General features: G+C 61.9%; 1 protein-coding gene across 6 annotated transcripts in view; it reads right to left on the bottom strand.

The window, feature by feature from the left end:
* The window catches only part of pisd (phosphatidylserine decarboxylase), a 185,360-nt gene that overhangs the window by 16,082 nt on the left and 149,696 nt on the right, over positions 1-19,582 (bottom strand). The window contains exon 1 of one of the 6 annotated variants that reach the window (XM_041202523.1): positions 3,747-3,862. The exons of the other annotated variants lie outside the window; for them this stretch is intronic. Coding sequence (XP_041058457.1) covers positions 3,747-3,760 — 14 coding nt within the window. The 5' untranslated portion in view covers positions 3,761-3,862. Of the gene's footprint in view, positions 1-3,746; positions 3,863-19,582 lie in introns of those variants that run through there. 6 annotated transcript variants of the gene reach the window in all.

The following is a 19,582-nucleotide window of genomic DNA, read 5'->3' as shown; positions in this document are numbered from 1 at the left end:
GACAGCCCAAACAGAACTTCAGAGACAAAACCACTCTGCTCAGAGCTTGATGTTAGCTGACCTGAATGGTGAGATTCACACACACACTACTTTGTTATTTCATGTTTCTTTTTACATTCTTTTAACCCCACCAAAAGAAATCCATATTTGTGCAACTTAGAAAATGGAAGGTGATAGTGTCAAGGTGAAGGGTAACAACTGAATTTTAAAGAGTCAGAATTGAAAAACTTCCACCTGTCCAACTCATTCATCAACAGGGTCCTCAAAATTCCTGAGATGGGGAAACAAAACATATTCAGCAGATTTACTGTCAGACTGTAGCACTAATACGATGATGATGGCTCTCATTTTTTTCATTGAAAGCTTCCTGTATTCCTGTAGCATTGCCACCTGAGCAGTTCTTACAACTTAGTATTATTAATATAACAACTTCCTCTTGCTGCACTTGGTCCTTGGAAACTTTGTGAACCCTGTTCTCCAAGGATTTATTCAACACAGGGCGCAAGGTTCGGGGCGGGATTCTAGGGACTTGATACAGATACCATGCCATCGCACCACCTATACACCCCCAAAGTGGCAGGCTTGGGCAAATTAGACCAACAAAAAAAACCTCTCCTGAACAGATTGTCAGGACACTGAAGTGCAAAAGCAGACATGCACTCTCCAAACAGAACCTAAAACCAGACTTGTTTGTGCAGATTATGTGGGTAAACTGACTTTGGCAACTCCAACTTGTTAGACAATTAACGGCCGTGTCACTGCCAGCTACACACTGGCATCCTCTGCAATTATGACAGCATGAGGCCTGGTGCATTCTACATTGGTAAGATCACAATTACACTCTGTCTAGCTTTGGGCATACATTGATAAGAATGAAAGCAAGGCCTTGCAGAGAGAGCAGAGGAGACTGCACTAAAGTGATCCCAGGTGAAAAAGCTTTGGTTCTAACCAGGAAAATATGGGAATTTTTCATCAAGATAGAGATTAAGAGGAGATCTCATTGAAGTGCTCAACAGTTTGGACAAAACAAATCAGGGAAAGGCAAGGCAGTAACTTAGCGGAATATAAGGTAGGCAAAAGAATTGAGAGATAAACACATTATTAGGGCATGTCATTGCCTAGCAACAGCAGACTATAACAACAGCTTTTAAAAAGGAAGTGGACAAAATATTTGCAAAGGTCATAAAAGGGTAGGGGAATGGGGCTAGTGGTTATTCCTGAGTCAGCACAGACACGATGGATCGAATGGCCTTCTCCTGCCTGGCATCATCCTACAATTGGCCCACAGCTGGGCTGCTTGTTAAGTTGTTTTCGGCCAATTTTTTTCTCTTTAAGGTTCTGTAACAAAAATCTGTTAGATCAAACATTTCTCAGCAACCACTGATTTAATCTGAATCAGTTTGTGGATCATTCATGATGGATCGCTGTAATTAGCTTTGGTGCCATGTCAGAAGAATGGCTAACTTCGGGAGGCCATGGAGGGGCTGCTGGAATCTGAAACTGCCAGGAGATGGAAGGACAGTACCAACAGGATTAACCACATTGTCCCATTTGATTTCATGCCATGTTGCATGGTTCAGCCAGAGAGTGAACACAGGTTGTTTCTCAATCACGACAGAACAACACAGACCAACTAGGCGGCTGCTTCTGGCCCATGTGGAGCAGAGGTAAATGAGGAAAAGTCTCATTAACAAAACAGGGAGCAGTGAAGTGGCCTACAGTACACAGAAGCTTCTCCTCCCCTTGAGCCACTGAGCCGTGCTGAGGTGCAACTCCATTGCCACAAGCTCTGCCCAAGTACCTCGATAAAGTGGATATTCTTCACATGTGACTTAGACAGGTTATTCAGCTGTGGCATGCAGTGCAACCCAGCTCAAGCCTGTCTTTGCTATCGAGAAACATCAGCTGGAGGGCATGTGGGTGTGAGGCAATCAGGAGCAAGAACACTTATGCACCTTTCCTCTCGCGTGCATATAAAGGCTGAGGCAAATTATAAAGGGCAGGGATGGGGAAGAGAGAGCAGCTTTCTTCCCCCCCCCATCACCCCTCCACCCCCAGCCATCTTGAACACAGCTCGTGGATTACTGTGGTATGCAAATACTGGATGAACAGAGGTTTTACAGTATTCAGTGATGGAATAGAACATTAAGTCAATAATGTTCCCTTTAGGCTATAACGAATAACACACTGTGCCCATAGATGTATTAGAGCTGGGTGATTAATTCTGAAGGTGGAACAAATCGGCACCAAGGTGGCAGACAGGCAAGGCAGCAAACTGGTGATCAGATGAAGATTCATCACAGAACTTCCCTGCCCATCTCATATTCATCAATGCCTGCCAATGCTAATGTGAGGTATATTTAGTCAGGGGCCAAGGAGCTGAGCTGTTCCAGTTTGCCCTTATGGTGACACCTGGTTAACTGATGGTACAGGTAAAGTTCAAGCGCACAACTGGAAATCCAGGATCTCCCACTGCCAACTCTTATTTTAAGGGAGGCAGTTTGCAACAGTTGCAGAATGTGAGACCAAAAGGTAAAGGTGTGTCTTCAGAGCTGAACTGCACTGGTTGAACAGAGGTTTCATCCTAGGGACAGGAAGAGGACAGAAATTATGACAGCTGCTCCACCCAGAGGGAGCTAGAATGGCAACAAGAAAATTCAGGTGTTATGCCCTAAGGGTGGGGGCAGGGGTGAGGCTGGGAAGAGGGAAAGGGAGAGGGAGAGAGGGGGAAGCCGAGCTGGGGCAAGTGAGATGTGAAAGGAGGGGCCCGAGTCTTTGACCAGTGCAATCTGGTTAAACATGCCTCTTTCAATGATTTGATTTTAAAGTTCATTAATAAATCAACCCTATTGTTTTCAGTGTCAGTATAACATCAAGCCCTATTGAAGACAAGAATAACTTGCCAAAGCGGAGCAACAGATTCATCAATAATTACATTTTGCTTTGTCCTAAAAACACTAGGCACAATCATATAAATGTACTCAAGATATTGCATATCCCGCAAGTCCCAGTCAAACATTTTATGATCCGTAAAGAAACAATGCCCTGTCTGATCCAGGAAATCCAAATCTTTAAACAGTGAATCTCAGCACAGGAAACCTTGCTCTGTTACTGGGAGCATAGTTCGTTGTGTTTGGACACAAGCCCAGTGTGAGTTGAGTGATCGAAGGATTAAATGTTGAAAGATTGTAAAATGGAAAGAACTTTGAGCAATGCCCTTTCATTCCTAGACAAAAGTAGCTGAAAAATCACCAGCATGAGCACATTGAGTGAGAAGTGCCTAATATTCTCTGGACATTTTGCTTCGATACATAAACAACCTGCAGAGGAGGACGACAACTGTGGGAAGCAACAGCAGCCGCACTGGAGGGCTGAGACTACTTCAGGAGGGTGCTGCATCTTAAATGGAGAGGGGGAGCAAAGATCTCTCTTCAGACTAAACATCAGTGTGGTCTGGATAGGTGCAGGAGTGTCAGGCTGATCTATGTATCCCTCCAATTTAAGCCACACATCCCTTCAACTCCCACAATGATAGTCCCTGTACATCCCTGTAACAGATGAGGTGGCCCATCTCCCTCTTTCACTGCTCCCAATTCATCACAATTTCTCATTTTTATTGCTTTAAATGATTAATTAAATCTGAGCATTAAAAAATCCACTGTTCACCACCCTTTACCAGTATTCCTGCCGCTGGCCCATCACACCTTCCTAAACCATCAAGAGAAAATATATCCGACAACACTCACCAGAAACGCACCATCTCTGCTGGACACGGAGCACACTTGCTGTGCACTCATTTAGCCGCGCTTCCCCAAACAAGGACCATTTCCCTTCCTCCTCTCTCTACTGCAGATAACACTCGGCCAATCAACAGCCAGCAGCGTCACTGCATAAGAACACCAATCCCCTTCTCCTGCATCCCTCTCAGCATCAAACTGATAGCTTTACAAGGCAATGAATCACATCTCTTTGTTGTTCTGCTCAACTGCTGCTGACACTCTGCCCCCACTCTCAAATATCTTTTCCTGGCATTCTTCCCGTCCGCCTCCAAGCCCCTCCCCCCGACAACCCCTGATAACATCCAACCCACCCCTCCCAACTCCTGTATCATCTCTCTCACTTAGTTGCAGCAAGAACCCCTTCCCTACCAGCAAACTACAGCAGGCAGTGCCTCCTCCCTCCCAGATAACCACAGCAGGTGCTCTCTCCCTCCCAGCTAACTCCAACAGGTGCTCACTCCCTCCCAACAAACTCCAGCAGGCACCTTATCCCTCCCAGCTAACCCCAGCAGGTGGTCTCTCCCTCCCAACTAACCAAAGCAAGCGGCGTCCTCTCGCTCCCAGCTAACTCCAACAGGCGGCGCCTTCTCCCTCCCAGCTAACTCCAACAGGCGGCGACCTCTCCCTCCCAGCTAACTCCAACAGGCGGCGGCCTCTCCCTCCCAGCTAACTCCAACAGGCGGCGGCCTCTCCCTCCCAGCTAACTCCAACAGGCGGCGGCCTCTCCCTCCCAGCTAACCCCAGCAGGGGCTCGCTCTCCCTCCCAGCTAACCCCAGCAGGGGCTCGCTCTCCCTCCCAGCTAACCCCAGCAGGGGCTCGCTCTCCCTCCCAGCTAACCCCAGCAGGTGCTCGCTCTCCCTCCCAGAAAACCCCAGCAGGGGCTCGCTCTCCCTCCCAGCTAACCCCAGCAGGTGCTCGCTCTCCCTCCCAGCTAACCACAGAAGGTGCTCGCTCTCCCTCCAACCTAACCCCAGCAGGGGCTCGCTCTCCCTCCCACCTAACCCCAGCAGGTGCTCTCTCCCTCCCAGCTAACCCCAGAAGGTGCTCGCTCTCCCTCCCAGCTAACCCCAGCAGGGGCTCGCTCTCCCTCCCAGCTAACCCCAGCAGGGGCTGGCTCTCCCTACCAGCTAACCCCAGCAGGGGCTCGCTCTCCCTCCCAGATAACACCAGCAGGGGCTCACTCTCCCTCCCAGCTGACCGCAGCAGGTGCTCGCTCTCCCTCCCAGCTAACCCCAGCAGGGGCGCGCTCTCCCTCCCAGCTAACCCCAGCAGGTGCTCTCTCTCCCTCCCTGCTAACCCCAACAGGCGGTGCCTTCTCCCTCCCAGCTAACCCCAGCAGGTGCTCTCTCCCTCCCAGCTAACCCCAGCAGGTGCTCTCTCCCTCCCAGCTATCCCCAGCAGGTGCTCTCTCCCTCCCAGCTAACCCCAGCAGGTGCTCTCTCCCTCCCAGCTATCCCCAGCAGATGCTCTCTCCCTCCCAGCTATCCCCAACTGCGGCACCCTCTCCCACCCTGCTGACCCCAACAGGCGGCGCCCACTCCCGCCCAGCTAAGTCCAGCAGGTGCTCTCTCCCTCCCAGCTAACCCCAGCAGGTGCTCTCTCTCGCTCCCAGCTATAACCAGCAGGGGCGCTCTCTCGCTCCCAGCTAACCCCAGCTGGTGCTCTCTCTCCCTCCCTGCTAACCCCAACAGGCGGTGCCTTCTCCCTCCCAGCTAACCCCAGCAGGTGCTCTCTCCCTCCCAGCTAACCCCAGCAGGTGCTCTCTCCCTCCCAGCTATCCCCAGCAGGTGCTCTCTCCCTCCCAGCTAACCCCAGCAGGTGCTCTCTCCCTCCCAGCTATCCCCAGCAGATGCTCTCTCCCTCCCAGCTATCCCCAACTGCGGCACCCTCTCCCACCCTGCTGACCCCAACAGGCGGCGCCCACTCCCGCCCAGCTAAGTCCAGCAGGTGCTCTCTCCCTCCCAGCTAACCCCAGCAGGTGCTCTCTCTCGCTCCCAGCTATAACCAGCAGGGGCGCTCTCTCGCTCCCAGCTAACCCCAGCTGGTGCGCTCTATCCCTCCCAGCTAAACCCAGCAGGTGCTCTCTCCCTCGCAGCTAACCCCAGCGGGTGCTCTCTCTCTCCCAGCTAACCCCAGCAAGTGCTCTCTCCCTCCCAGCTAACCCCAGCAGGTGCTCTCTCCCTCCCAGCTAACCCCAGCAGGTGCTCTCTCCCTCCCAGCTAACCCCAGCAGGTGCTCTCTCTCTCCCAGCTAACTCCAGCAGGTGCTCTCTCCCTACCAGCTAACCCCAGCAGGTGCTCTCTCCCTCCCACTAACACCAGCAGGTGCTCTCTCCCTCCCAGCTAACCCCAGAAGGTGCTCGCTCTACCTCCCAGCTAACCCCAGCAGGGGCTCGCTCTCCCTCCCAGCTAACCCCAGCAGGGGCTCGCTCTCCCTCCCAGCTAACGCCAGCAGGGGCTCGCTCTCCCTCCCAGATAACACCAGTAGGGGCTCGCTCTCCCTCCCAGCTAACCCCAGCAGGTGCTCTCTCCCTCCCAGCTAACCCCAACAGGCGGCACCCTCTCCCTCCCAGCTAACCCCAGCAGGGGCTCGCTCTCCCTCCCAGCTAACCCCAGCAGGGGCTCGCTCTCCCTCCCAGCTAACCCCAACAGGTGGCACCCTATCCCTCCCAGCCAACCGCACCAGGCGGCGCCCTCTCCTTCCCAGCTAACCCCAACAGGCGGCACACTCTCCTTCCCAGCTAACCCCAACAGGCGGCACCCTCTCCCTCCAGGCTAGCTCCAACAGGCGGCGCCCTCTCCCTCCCAGCTAACCCCAGCAGGGGCTCGCTCTCCCTCCCAGCTAACCCCAGCAGGGGCTCTCTCTCCCTCTCTAACCCAAACAGGCGGCGCACTCTCCTTCCCAGCTAACCCCAACAGGCGGCATCCTCTCCCTCCGGGCTAGCTCCAACAGGCGGCGCCCTCTCCCGCCCTGCTGACCCCAACAGGCGGCACCCTCTCCCTCCCAGCTAACCCCAGCAGGGGCGCTCTCTCTCTCCCAGCTAACCCCAGCAGGCGGCGCCCAGTCCCTCCCAGCTAACCCCAGCAGGGGCTCACTCTCCCTCCCTGCTGACCCCAACAGGTGCTCTCTCCCTCCCAGATAACACCAGTAGGGGGTCACTCTCCCTCCCAGCAAACCCCAGCAGGTGCTCTCTCCCTCCCAACTAAGTCCAGCAGGTGTTCGCTCTCCCTCCCAGCTAACACCAACAGGCGGCACCCTCTCCCTCCCAGCTAACCCCAGCAGGGGCTCGCTATCCCTCCCAGCTAACCCCAGCAGGGGCTCGCTCTCCCTCCCAGCTAACCCCAACAGGCGGCACCCTATCCCTCCCAGCCAACCGCAACAGGCGGCGCCCTCTCCTTCCCAGCTAACCCCAAGAGGCGGCACACTATCCTTCCCAGCTAACCCCAACAGGCGGCACCCTCTCCCTCCAGGCTAGCTCCAACAGGCGGCGCCCTCTCCCTCCCAGCTAACCCCAGCAGGGGCTCGCTCTCCCTCCCAGCTAACCCCAGCAGGGCTAAACCCCAGCAGGGGCTCGCTCTCCCTCCCAGCTAACCCCAGCAGGGGCTCGCTCTCCCTCCCAGCTAACCCCAGCAGGGGCTCGCTCTCTCTCCCAGCTAACCCCAGCAGGTGCTCGCTCTCTCTCCCAGCTAACCCCAGCAGGTGCTCTCTCTCCCACCGTGCTAACCCCAACAGGCGGCGCCCTCTCCCTACCAGCCAACCCCAACAGGCGGCGCCCTCTCCCTCCCAGCTAACCCCAGCAGGGGCTCGCTCTCCCTCCCAGCTATCCCCAGCAGGTGCGCTCTCCCTCCCAGCTATCCCCAGCAGGTGCGCTCTCCCTCCCAGCTAACCCCAGCAGGGGCTCTCTCTCTCTCCCTAACCCCAACAGGTGGCGCCCTCGCCCTCCCAGCCAAGACCAACAGGCGGCGCCCTCTCCTTCCCAGCTAACCCCAACAGGCGGCACCCTCTCCCTCCCAGCCAACCACAACAGGCGGCGCCCTCTCCTTCCCAGCTAAACCCAACAGGCGGCACCCTCTCCCTCCGGGGTAGCTCCAACAGGCGGCGCCCTCTCCCTCCCAGATAACCCCAGCCGATGCTCTCTCCCTTCCAGCTAACCCCAGCAGGCGGCGCCCAGTCCCTCCCAGCTAACCCCAACAGGCGGCGCCCTCTCCCGCCCTGCTGACCCCAACAGGCGGCACCCTCTCCCTCCCAGCTAACCCCAGCAGGCAGCGCCCTCTCCCTCCCAGCTAATCCCAGCAGGGGCGCTCTCTCTCTCCCAGCTAACCCCAGCAGGCGGCGCCCAGTCCCTCCCAGCTAACCCCAACAGGCGGCGCCCTCTCCCTCCCTGCTGACCCCAACAGGCGGCGCCCTCTCCCGCCCAGCTAAGTCCAGCAGGTGCTTGCTCTCCTTCCCAGCTAACCCCATTAGGTGCTCGCTCGCCCTCCCAGCTAACCCCAGCAGGCGGCGCCCAGTCCCTCCCAGCCAACCCCAACAGGCGGCACCCTCTCCCTCCGGGCTAGCTCCAACATGTGGCGCCCTCTCCCTCCCAGCTAACCCCAGCAGGGGCTCGCTCTCCCTCCCAGCTAACCCCAGCAGGGGCTCGCTCTCCCTCCCAGCTAATCCCAGCAGGGGCTCGCTCTCCCTCCCAGCTAACCCCAGCAGGGGCTCGATCTCCCTCCCAGAAAACCCCAGCAGGTGCTCGCTCTCCCTCCCAGCTAACCACAGCAGGGGCTCGATCTCCCTCCCAGCTAGCCCCAGCAGGCGTTCTCTCTCCCTCCCAGCCAACCCCAACAGGCGGCGGCCTCTCCTTCCCAGCTAACCCCAACAGGCGACACCCTCTCCCTCCCAGCTAACCACAGGTGCTCGCTCTCCCTCCCACCTAACCCCAGCAGGGGCTCGCTCTCCCTCCCACCTAACCCCAGCAGGTGCTCTCTCCCTCCCAGCTAACCCCAGAAGGTGCTCGCTCTCCCTCCCAGCTAACCCCAGCAGGGGCTCGCTCTCCCTCCCAGCTAACCCCAGCAGGGGCTGGCTCTCCCTACCAGCTAACCCCAGCAGGGGCTCGCTCTCCCTCCCAGGTAACACCAGCAGGGGCTCACTCTCCCTCCCAGCTGACCGCAGCAGGTGCTCGCTCTCCCTCCCAGCTAACCCCAGCAGGGGCGCGCTCTCCCTCCCAGCTAACCCCAGCAGGTGCTCTCTCTCCCTCCCTGCTAACCCCAACAGGCGGTGCCTTCTCCCTCCCAGCTAACCCCAGCAGGTGCTCTCTCCCTCCCAGCTAACCCCAGCAGGTGCTCTCTCCCTCCCAGCTATCCCCAGCAGGTGCTCTCTCCCTCCCAGCTAACCCCAGCAGGTGCTCTCTCCCTCCCAGCTAGCCCCAGCAGATGCTCTCTCCCTCCCAGCTATCCCCAACTGCGGAACCCTCTCCCACCCTGCTGACCCCAACAGGCGGCGCCCACTCCCGCCCAGCTAAGTCCAGCAGGTGCTCTCTCCCTCCCAGTTAACCCCAGCAGGTGCTCTCTCTCGCTCCCAGCTATAAGCAGCAGGGGCGCTCTCTCGCTCCCAGCTAACCCCAGCTGGTGCGCTCTATCCCTCCCAGCTAAACCCAGCAGGTGCTCTCTCCCTCCCAGCTAACCCCAGAAGGTGCTCGCTCTACCTCCCAGCTAACCCCAGCAAGGGCTCGCTCTCCCTCCCAGCTAACCCCAGCAGGGGCTCGCTCTCCCTCCCAGCTAACGCCAGCAGGGGCTCGCTCTCCCTCCCAGATAACACCAGTAGGGGCTCGCTCTCCCTCCCAGCTAACCCCAGCAGGTGCTCGCTCTCCCTCCCAGCTAACCCCAGCAGGTGCTCTCTCCCTCCCAGCTAACCCCAGCAGGTGCTCTCTCTCTCCCAGCTAACTCCAGCAGGTGCTCTCTCCCTACCAGCTAACCCCAGCAGGTGCTCTCTCCCTCCCAGCTAACCCCAGCAGGTGCTCTCTCTCTCCCAGCTAACTCCAGCAGGTGCTCGCTCTCCTACCAGCTAACCCCAGCAGGTGCTCTCTCCCTCCCACTAACACCAGCAGGTGCTCTCTCCCTCCCAGCTAACCCCAGAAGGTGCTCGCTCTACCTCCCAGCTAACCCCAGCAGGGGCTCGCTCTCCCTCCCAGCTAACCCCAGCAGGGGCTCGCTCTCCCTCCCAGCTAACGCCAGCAGGGGCTCGCTCTCCCTCCCAGCTAATGCCAGTAGGGGCTCGCTCTCCCTCCCAGCTAACCCCAGCAGGTGCTCTCTCCCTCCCAGCTAACCCCAACAGGTGGCACCCTATCCCTCCCAGCCAACCGCAACAGGCGGCGCCCTCTCCTTCCCAGCTAACCCCAACAGGCGGCACACTCTCCTTCCCAGCTAACCCCAACAGGCGGCACCCTCTCCCTCCAGGCTAGCTCCAACAGGCGGCGCCCTCTCCCTCCCAGCTAACCCCAGCAGGGGCTCGCTCTCCCTCCCAGCTAACCCCAGCAGGGGCTCGCTCTCCCTCCCAGCTAACCCCAGCAGGGGCTCTCTCTCCCTCTCTAACCCAAACAGGCGGCGCACTCTCCTTCCCAGCTAACCCCAACAGGCGGCATCCTCTCCCTCCGGGCTAGCTCCAACAGGCGGCGCCCTCTCCCGCCCTGCTGACCCCAACAGGTGGCACCCTCTCCCTCCCAGCTAACCCCAGCAGGGGCGCTCTCTCTCTCCCAGATAACCCCAGCAGGCGGCGCCCAGTCCCTCCCAGCTAACCCCAGCAGGGGCTCACTCTCCCTCCCTGCTGACCCCAACAGGTGCTCTCTCCCTCCCAGATAACACCAGTAGGGGATCACTCTCCCTCCCAGCAAACCCCAGCAGGTGCTCTCTCCCTCTCAGCTAAGTCCAGCAGGTGCTCGCTCTCCCTCCCAGCTAACACCAACAGGCGGCACCCTCTCCCTCCCAGCTAACCCCAGCAGGGGCTCGCTCTCCCACCCAGCTAACCCCAGCAAGGGCTAGCTCTCCCTCCCAGCTAACCCCAGCAGGGGCTCGCTCTCCCTCCCAGCTAACCCCAACAGGCGGCACCCTATCCCTCCCAGCCAACCGCAACAGGCGGCGCCCTCTCCTTCCCAGCTAACCCCAACAGGCGGCACCCTCTCCTTCCCAGCTAACCCCAACAGGCGGCACCCTCTCCCTCCAGGCTAGCTCCAACAGGCGGCGCCCTCTCCCTCCCAGCTAACCCCAGCAGGGGCTCGCTCTCCCTCCCAGCTAACCCCAGCAGGGGCTCGCTCTCCCTCCCAGCTAACCCCAGCAGGGGCTCGCTCTCCCTCCCAGCTAACCCCAGCAGGGGCTCGCTCTCCCTCCCAGCTAACCCCAGCAGGGGCTCGCTCTCCCTCCCAGCTAACCCCAGCAGGGGCTCGCTCTCTCTCCCAGCTAACCCCAGCAGGTGCTCTCTCTCCCACCGTGCTAACCCCAACAGGCGGCGCCCTCTCCCTCCCAGCCAACCCCAACAGGCGGCGCCCTCCCTACCCCAGCAGGGGCTCGCTCTCCCTCCCAGCTATCCCCAGCAGGTGCGCTCTCCCTCCCAGCTAACCCCAGCAGGTGCGCTCTCCCTCTCACCCTAACCCCAACAGGTGGCGCCCTCGCCCTCCCAGCCAACACCAACAGGCGGCGCCCTCTCCTTCCCAGCTAACCCCAACAGGCGGCACCCTCTCCCTCCCAGCCAACCACAACAGGCGGCGCCCTCTCCTTCCCAGCTAAACCCAACAGGCGGCACCCTCTCCCTCCGGGGTAGCTCCAACAGGCGGCGCCCTCTCCCTCCCAGATAACCCCAGCCGATGCTCTCTCCCTTCCAGCTAACCCCAACAGGCGGCACCCTCTCCCTCCCAGCTAACCCCAGCAGGCAGCGCCCTCTCCCTCCCAGCTAATCCCAGCAGGGGCGCTATCTCTCTCCCAGCTAACCCCAGCAGGCGGCGCCCAGTCCCTCCCAGCTAACCCCAACAGGCGGCGCCCTCTCCCTCCCTGCTGACCCCAACAGGCGGCGCCCTCTCCTGCCCAGCTAAGTCCAGCAGGTGCTTGCTCTCCTTCCCAGCTAACCCCATCAGGTGCTCACTCGCCCTCCCAGCTAACCCCAGCAGGCGGCGCCCAGTCCCTCCCAGCCAACCCCAACAGGCGGCACCCTCTCCCTCCGGGCTAGCTCCAACATGTGGCGCCCTCTCCCTCCCAGCTAACCCCAGCAGGGGCTCGCTCTCCCTCCCAGCTAACCCCAGCAGGGACGCGCTCTCCCTCCCAGCTAACCCCAGCAGGGACGCGCTCTCCCTCCCAACTAATCCCAGCAGGGGCTCTCTCTCCCTCCCTGCTAACCCCAACAGGCGGCGCCCTCTCCCTCCCAGCCAACCCCAACAGGCGGCGCCCTCTCCTTCCCAGCTAACCCCAACAGGCGGCAACCTCTCCCTCCGGGCTAGCTCCAACAGGCGGCGCCCTCTCCCTCCCAGCTAACCCCAGCAGGTGCTCTCTCCCTCCCAGCTACCCCCAGCAGGTGCTCTCTCCCTCCCAGATAACCCCAGCAGGTGCTCTCTCCCTCCCAGATAACCCCAGCAGGTGCTCTCTCCCTCCCAGATAACCCCAGCAGGTGCTCTCTCCCTCCCAGCTAACCCCCAACAGGCGGCGCCCTCTCCCTCCATGCTGACCCTTACAGGCGTCGCCCTCTCCCGCCCAGCTAACCCCAGAAGGCGGCGCCCAGTCCCTCCCAGCTAACCCCAGCAGGAACTCGCGCTCCCTCTCAGCTAACCCCAGCAGGGGCGCTCTCTCTCTCCCAGCTAACCCCAGCAGGGGCGCCCAGTCCCTCCCAGCTAACCCCAACAGGCGGCGCCCTCTCCCTCCCTGCTGACCCCAACAGGCGGCGCCCTCTCCCGCCCAGCTAACCCCAGCAGGCGGCGCCCAGTCCATCCCAGCCAACCCCAACAGGCGGCGCCCTCTCCATCCGGGCTAGCTCCAACATATGGCGCCCTCTCCCTCCCAGCTAACCCCAGCAGGGACGCACTCTCCCTCCCAGCTAACCCCAGCAGGGACGCGCTCTCCCTCCCAGCTAACCCCAGCAGGGGCTCTCTCTCCCTCCCTAACCCCAACAGGTGGCGCCCTCGCCCTCCCAGCTAACCCCAACAGGCGGCGCCCTCACCGTCCCAGCTAACCCCAGCAGGTGCTCGCTGTCCCTCCCAGCTAACCACAGCAGGGGCTCGCTCTCCCTCCCAGCTAACCCCAACAGGCGGCGCCCTCTCCTTCCCAACTAACCCCAACAGGCGGCAACCTCTCCCTCCGGGCTAGCTCGAACAGGCGGCGCCCTCTCCCTCCCAGCTAACCCCAGCAGGTGCTCTCTCCCTCCCAGCTAACCCCAGCAGGTGCTCTCTCCCTCCCAGCTAACCCCAGCAAGTGCTCTCTCCCTCCCAGATAACCCCAGCAGGTGCTCTCTCCCTCCCAGATAACCCCAGCAGGTGCTCTCTCCCTCCCAGATAACCCCAGCAGGTGCTCTCTCCCTCCCAGCTAACCCCCAACAGGCGGCGCCCTCTCCCTCCATGCTGACCCTTACAGGCGTTGCCCTCTCCCGCCCAGCTAACCCCAGAAGGCGGCGCCCAGTCCCTCCCAGCTAACCCCAGCAGGAACTCGCTCTCCCTCTCAGCTAACCCCAGCAGGGGCGCTCTCTCTCTCCCAGCTAACCCCAGCAGGGGCGCCCAGTCCCTCCCAGCTAACCCCAACAGGCGGCGCCCTCTCCCTCCCTGCTGACCCCAACAGGCGGCGCCCTCTCCCGCCCAGCTAACCCCAGCAGGCGGCGCCCAATCCCTCCCAGCCAACCCCAACAGGCGGCGCCCTCTCCATCCGGGCTAGCTCCAACATATGGCGCCCTCTCCCTCCCAGCTAACCCCAGCAGGGACGCGCTCTCCCTCCCAGCTAACCCCAGCAGGGACGCGCTCTCCCTCCCAGCTAACCCCAGCAGGGGCTCTCTCTCCCTCCCTAACCCCAACAGGTGTCGCCCTCTCCCTCCCAGCTAACCCCAGCAGGTGCTCGCTGTCCCTCCCAGCTAACCACAGCAGGGGCTCGCTCTCCCTCCCAGCTAACCCCAGCAGGTGCTTGCTGTCCCTCCCAGCTAACCACAGCAGGGGCTCGCTCTCCCTCCCAGCTAACCCCAGCAGGGGCTCACTCTCCCTCCCAGCTAACCCCAGCAGGTGCTCACTCTCCCTCCCAGCTAACCCCAGAAGGTGCTCGCTCTCCCTCCCAGCTAACCCCAGCAGGGGCTCGCTCTCCCTCCCAGCTAACCCCAGCAGGGGCTCTCTCTCCCTCCCTGCTAACCCCAACAGGCGGCGCCCTCTCCCTCCCAGCCAACCCCAACAGGCGGCGCCCTCTCCTTCCCAGCTAACCCCAACAGGCGGCAACCTCTCCCTCCAGGCTAGCTCCAACAGGCGGCGCCCTCTCCCTCCCAGCTAACCCCAGCAGGTGCTTGCTGTCCCTCCCAGCTAACCACAGCAGGGGCTCGCTCTCCCTCCCAGCTAACCCCAGCAGGGGCTCACTCTCCCTCCCAGCTAACCCCAGCAGGTGCTCACTCTCCCTCCCAGCTAACCCCAGAAGGTGCTCGCTCTCCCTCCCAGCTAACCCCAGAAGGTGCTCGCTCTCCCTCACAGCTAACCCCAGCAGGTGCTCTCTCTCCCTCCCTGCTAACCCCAACAGGCGGCGCCCTCTCCCTCCCAGCCAACCCCAACAGGCGGCGCCCTCTCCTTCCCAGCTAACCCCAACAGGCGGCAACCTCTCCCTCCGGGCTAGCTCCAACAGGCGGCGCCCTCTCCCTCCCAGCTAACCCCAGCAGGCGCCCTCTCCCTCCCAGCTAACCCTAGCAGGTGCTCTCTCCCTCCCAGCTAACCCTAGCAAGTGCTCTCTCCCTCCCAGCTAACCCCAGCAGGTGCTCTCTCCCTCCCAGCTAACCCCAGAAGGTGGCGCCCAGTCCCTCCCAGCTAACCCTAGCAGGTGCTCTCTCCCTCCCAGCTAACCCCAGCAGGTGCTCTCTCCCTCCCAGCTAACCCCAGAAGGCGGCGACCAGTCCCTCCCAGCTAACCCCAACAGGCGGCGCCCTCTCCCTCCCAGCTAACCCCAGCAGGAACTCGCTCTCCCTCCCAGCTAACCCCAGCAGGGACTCGCTCTCCCTCCCAGCTAACCCCAGGAGGGGCTCGCTCTCCCTCCCGGCTAAACCCAGGAGGGTCTCGCTCTCCCTCCCAGCTAACCCCAGCAGGGGCTAGCTCTCCCTCCCAGCTAACCCCAGCAGGGGCTCGCTCTCCCTCCCGGCTAACCCCAGCAGGGTCTCGCTCTCCCTCCCGGCTAACCCCAGCAGGGGCTAGCACTCCCTCCCAGCTAACCTCAGCAGGGGCTAGCTCTCCCTCCCAGCTAACCCCAGCAGGGGCTAGCTCTCCTTCCCTGCTAACCCCAACAGGCGGCGCCCTCTCCCTCCCAGCCAACCCCAACAGGCGGAGCCCTCTCCTTCCCAGCTAACCCCAACAGGCGGAGCCCTCTCCTTCCCAGCTAACCCCAACAGGCGGCACCCTCTCCCTCCGGGCTAGCTCCAACAGGCGGCGCCCTCTCCCTCCCAGCTAACCCCAGCAGGTGCTCTCTCCCTCTCAGATAACCCCAGCAGGTGCTCTCTCCCGTCCAGCTAACCCCTTCAGGCGGCACCCTCTCCCTCCGGGCTAGCTCCAACAGGCGGCGCCCTCTCCCTCCCAGCTAACCCCAGCAGGTGCTCTCTCTCTCCCAGCTAACCCCAGAAGGAGCTCTCTCCCTCCAAGCTAAAACCAGCAGGTGCTCGCTCTCCCTCCCAGCTAACCCCAGCAGGTGCTCGCTCTCCCTCCCAGCTAACGCCAGCAGGGGCTCGCTCTCCCTCCCAGCTAACGCCAGCAGGGGCTCGCTCTCCCTCCCAGCTAAAACCAGCAGGTGCTCGCTCTTCCTCCCAGCTAACCGCAGCAGGTGCTCGCTCTCCCTCCAAGCTATCCCCAGTAGGTACTCTCTCTCCCTCCCAGCTAAAACCAGCAGGGGCTAGCTCTCCCTCCCAGCTAACCCCAGCAGGTGCTCGCTCTCCCTCCCAGCTAACCCCAACAGGCAGCACCCTCTCCCTCCGGGCTAGCTCCAACAGGCGGCGCCCTCTCCCTCCCAGCTAACCCCAGCAGGGGCTCGCTCTCCCACCCAGCTAACCCCAGCAGGGGCTCTCTCTCCCTCTCTAACCCAAACAGGCGGCGCACTCTCCTTCCCAGCTAACCCCAACAGGCGGCATCCTCTCCCTCCGGGCTAGCTCCAACAGGCGGCGCCCTCTCCCGCCCTGCTGACCCCAACAGGCGGCACCCTCTCCCTCCCAGCTAACCCCAGCAGGGGCGCTCTCTCTCTCCCAGCTAACCCCAGCAGGCGGCGCCCAGTCCCTCCCAGCTAACCCCAGCAGGGGCTCACTCTCCCTCCCTGCTGACCCCAACAGGTGCTCTCTCCCTCCCAGATAACACCAGTAGGGGGTCACTCTCCCTCCCAGCAAACCCCAGCAGGTGCTCTCTCCCTCCCAACTAAGTCCAGCAGGTGTTCGCTCTCCCTCCCAGCTAACACCAACAGGCGGCACCCTCTCCCGCCCAGCTAACCCCAGCAGGCGGCGCCCAGTCCATCCCAGCCAACCCCAACAGGCGGCGCCCTCTCCATCCGGGCTAGCTCCAACATATGGCGCCCTCTCCCTCCCAGCTAACCCCAGCAGGGACGCGCTCTCCCTCCCAGCTAACCCCAGCAGGGACGCGCTCTCCCTCCCAGCTAACCCCAGCAGGGGCTCTCTCTCCCTCCCTAACCCCAACAGGTGGCGCCCTCGCCCTCCCAGCTAACCCCAACAGGCGGCGCCCTCACCGTCCCAGCTAACCCCAGCAGGTGCTCGCTGTCCCTCCCAGCTAACCACAGCAGGGGCTCGCTCTCCCTCCCAGCTAACCCCAACAGGCGGCGCCCTCTCCTTCCCAACTAACCCCAACAGGCGGCAACCTCTCCCTCCGGGCTAGCTCGAACAGGCGGCGCCCTCTCCCTCCCAGCTAACCCCAGCAGGTGCTCTCTCCCTCCCAGCTAACCCCAGCAGGTGCTCTCTCCCTCCCAGCTAACCCCAGCAAGTGCTCTCTCCCTCCCAGATAACCCCAGCAGGTGCTCTCTCCCTCCCAGATAACCCCAGCAGGTGCTCTCTCCCTCCCAGATAACCCCAGCAGGTGCTCTCTCCCTCCCAGCTAACCCCCAACAGGCGGCGCCCTCTCCCTCCATGCTGACCCTTACAGGCGTTGCCCTCTCCCGCCCAGCTAACCCCAGAAGGCGGCGCCCAGTCCCTCCCAGCTAACCCCAGCAGGAACTCGCTCTCCCTCTCAGCTAACCCCAGCAGGGGCGCTCTCTCTCTCCCAGCTAACCCCAGCAGGGGCGCCCAGTCCCTCCCAGCTAACCCCAACAGGCGGCGCCCAGTCCCTCCCAGCTAACCCCAACAGGCGGCGCCCTCTCCCTCCCTGCTGACCCCAACAGGCGGCGCCCTCTCCCGCCCAGCTAACCCCAGCAGGCGGCGCCCAATCCCTCCCAGCCAACCCCAACAGGCGGCGCCCTCTCCATCCGGGCTAGCTCCAACATATGGCGCCCTCTCCCTCCCAGCTAACCCCAGCAGGGACGCGCTCTCCCTCCCAGCTAACCCCAGCAGGGACGCGCTCTCCCTCCCAGCTAACCCCAGCAGGGGCTCTCTCTCCCTCCCTAACCCCAACAGGTGTCGCCCTCTCCCTCCCAGCTAACCCCAGCAGGTGCTCGCTGTCCCTCCCAGCTAACCACAGCAGGGGCTCGCTCTCCCTCCCAGCTAACCCCAGCAGGTGCTTGTTGTCCCTCCCAGCTAACCACAGCAGGGGCTCGCTCTCCCTCCCAGCTAACCCCAGCAGGGGCTCACTCTCCCTCCCAGCTAACCCCAGCAGGTGCTCACTCTCCCTCCCAGCTAACCCCAGAAGGTGCTCGCTCTCCCTCCCAGCTAACCCCAGCAGGGGCTCGCTCTCCCTCCCAGCTAACCCCAGCAGGGGCTCTCTCTCCCTCCCTGCTAACCCCAACAGGCGGCGCCCTCTCCCTCCCAGCCAACCCCAACAGGCGGCGCCCTCTCCTTCCCAGCTAACCCCAACAGGCGGCAACCTCTCCCTCCAGGCTAGCTCCAACAGGCGGCGCCCTCTCCCTCCCAGCTAACCCCAGCAGGTGCTTGCTGTCCCTCCCAGCTAACCACAGCAGGGGCTCGCTCTCCCTCCCAGCTAACCCCAGCAGGGGCTCACTCTCCCTCCCAGCTAACCCCAGCAGGTGCTCACTCTCCCTCCCAGCTAACCCCAGAAGGTGCTCGCTCTCCCTCCCAGCTAACCCCAGAAGGTGCTCGCTCTCCCTCACAGCTAACCCCAGCAGGTGCTCTCTCTCCCTCCCTGCTAACCCCAACAGGCGGCGCCCTCTCCCTCCCAGCCAACCCCAACAGGCGGCGCCCTCTCCTTCCCAGCTAACCCCAACAGGCGGCAACCTCTCCCTCCGGGCTAGCTCCAACAGGCGGCGCCCTCTCCCTCCCAGCTAACCCCAGCAGGCGCCCTCTCCCTCCCAGCTAACCCTAGCAGGTGCTCTCTCCCTCCCAGCTAACCCTAGCAAGTGCTCTCTCCCTCCCAGCTAACCCCAGCAGGTGCTCTCTCCCTCCCAGCTAACCCCAGAAGGTGGCGCCCAGTCCCTCCCAGCTAACCCTAGCAGGTGCTCTCTCCCTCCCAGCTAACCCCAGCAGGTGCTCTCTCCCTCCCAGCTAACCCCAGAAGGCGGCGCCCAGTCCCTCCCAGCTAACCCCAACAGGCGGCGCCCTCTCCCTCCCAGCTAACCCCAGCAGGAACTCGCTCTCCCTCCCAGCTAACCCCAGCAGGGACTCACTCTCCCTCCCAGCTAACCCCAGGAGGGGCTCGCTCTCCCTCCCGGCTAAACCCAGGAGGGTCTCGCTCTCCCTCCCAGCTAACCCCAGCAGGGGCTAGCTCTCCCTCCCAGCTAACCCCAGCAGGGGCTCGCTCTCCCTCCCGGCTAACCCCAGCAGGGTCTCGCTCTCCCTCCCGGCTAACCCCAGCAGGGGCTAGCACTCCCTCCCAGCTAACCTCAGCAGGGGCTAGCTCTCCCTCCCAGCTAACCCCAGCAGGGGCTAGCTCTCCTTCCCTGCTAACCCCAACAGGCGGCGCCCTCTCCCTCCCAGCCAACCCCAACAGGCGGAGCCCTCTCCTTCCCAGCTAACCCCAACAGGCGGAGCCCTCTCCTTCCCAGCTAACCCCAACAGGCGGCACCCTCTCCCTCCGGGCTAGCTCCAACAGGCGGCGCCCTCTCCCTCCCAGCTAACCCCAGCAGGTGCTCTCTCCCTCTCAGATAACCCCAGCAGGTGCTCTCTCCCGTCCAGCTAACCCCTTCAGGCGGCACCCTCTCCCTCCGGGCTAGCTCCAACAGGCGGCGCCCTCTCCCTCCCAGCTAACCCCAGCAGGTGCTCTCTCTCTCCCAGCTAACCCCAGAAGGAGCTCTCTCCCTCCAAGCTAAAACCAGCAGGTGCTCGCTCTCCCTCCCAGCTAACCCCAGCAGGTGCTCGCTCTCCCTCCCAGCTAACGCCAGCAGGGGCTCGCTCTCCCTCCCAGCTAACGCCAGCAGGGGCTCGCTCTCCCTCCCAGCTAAAACCAGCAGGTGCTCGCTCTTCCTCCCAGCTAACCGCAGCAGGTGCTCGCTCTCCCTCCAAGCTATCCCCAGTAGGTACTCTC

The sequence above is a fragment of the Carcharodon carcharias genome, chromosome 13 (genome assembly GCF_017639515.1).
Source record: "Carcharodon carcharias isolate sCarCar2 chromosome 13, sCarCar2.pri, whole genome shotgun sequence".
Lineage (NCBI taxonomy): Eukaryota > Metazoa > Chordata > Chondrichthyes > Lamniformes > Lamnidae > Carcharodon > Carcharodon carcharias.
This window is presented reverse-complemented; position numbering and strand designations above follow the sequence as displayed.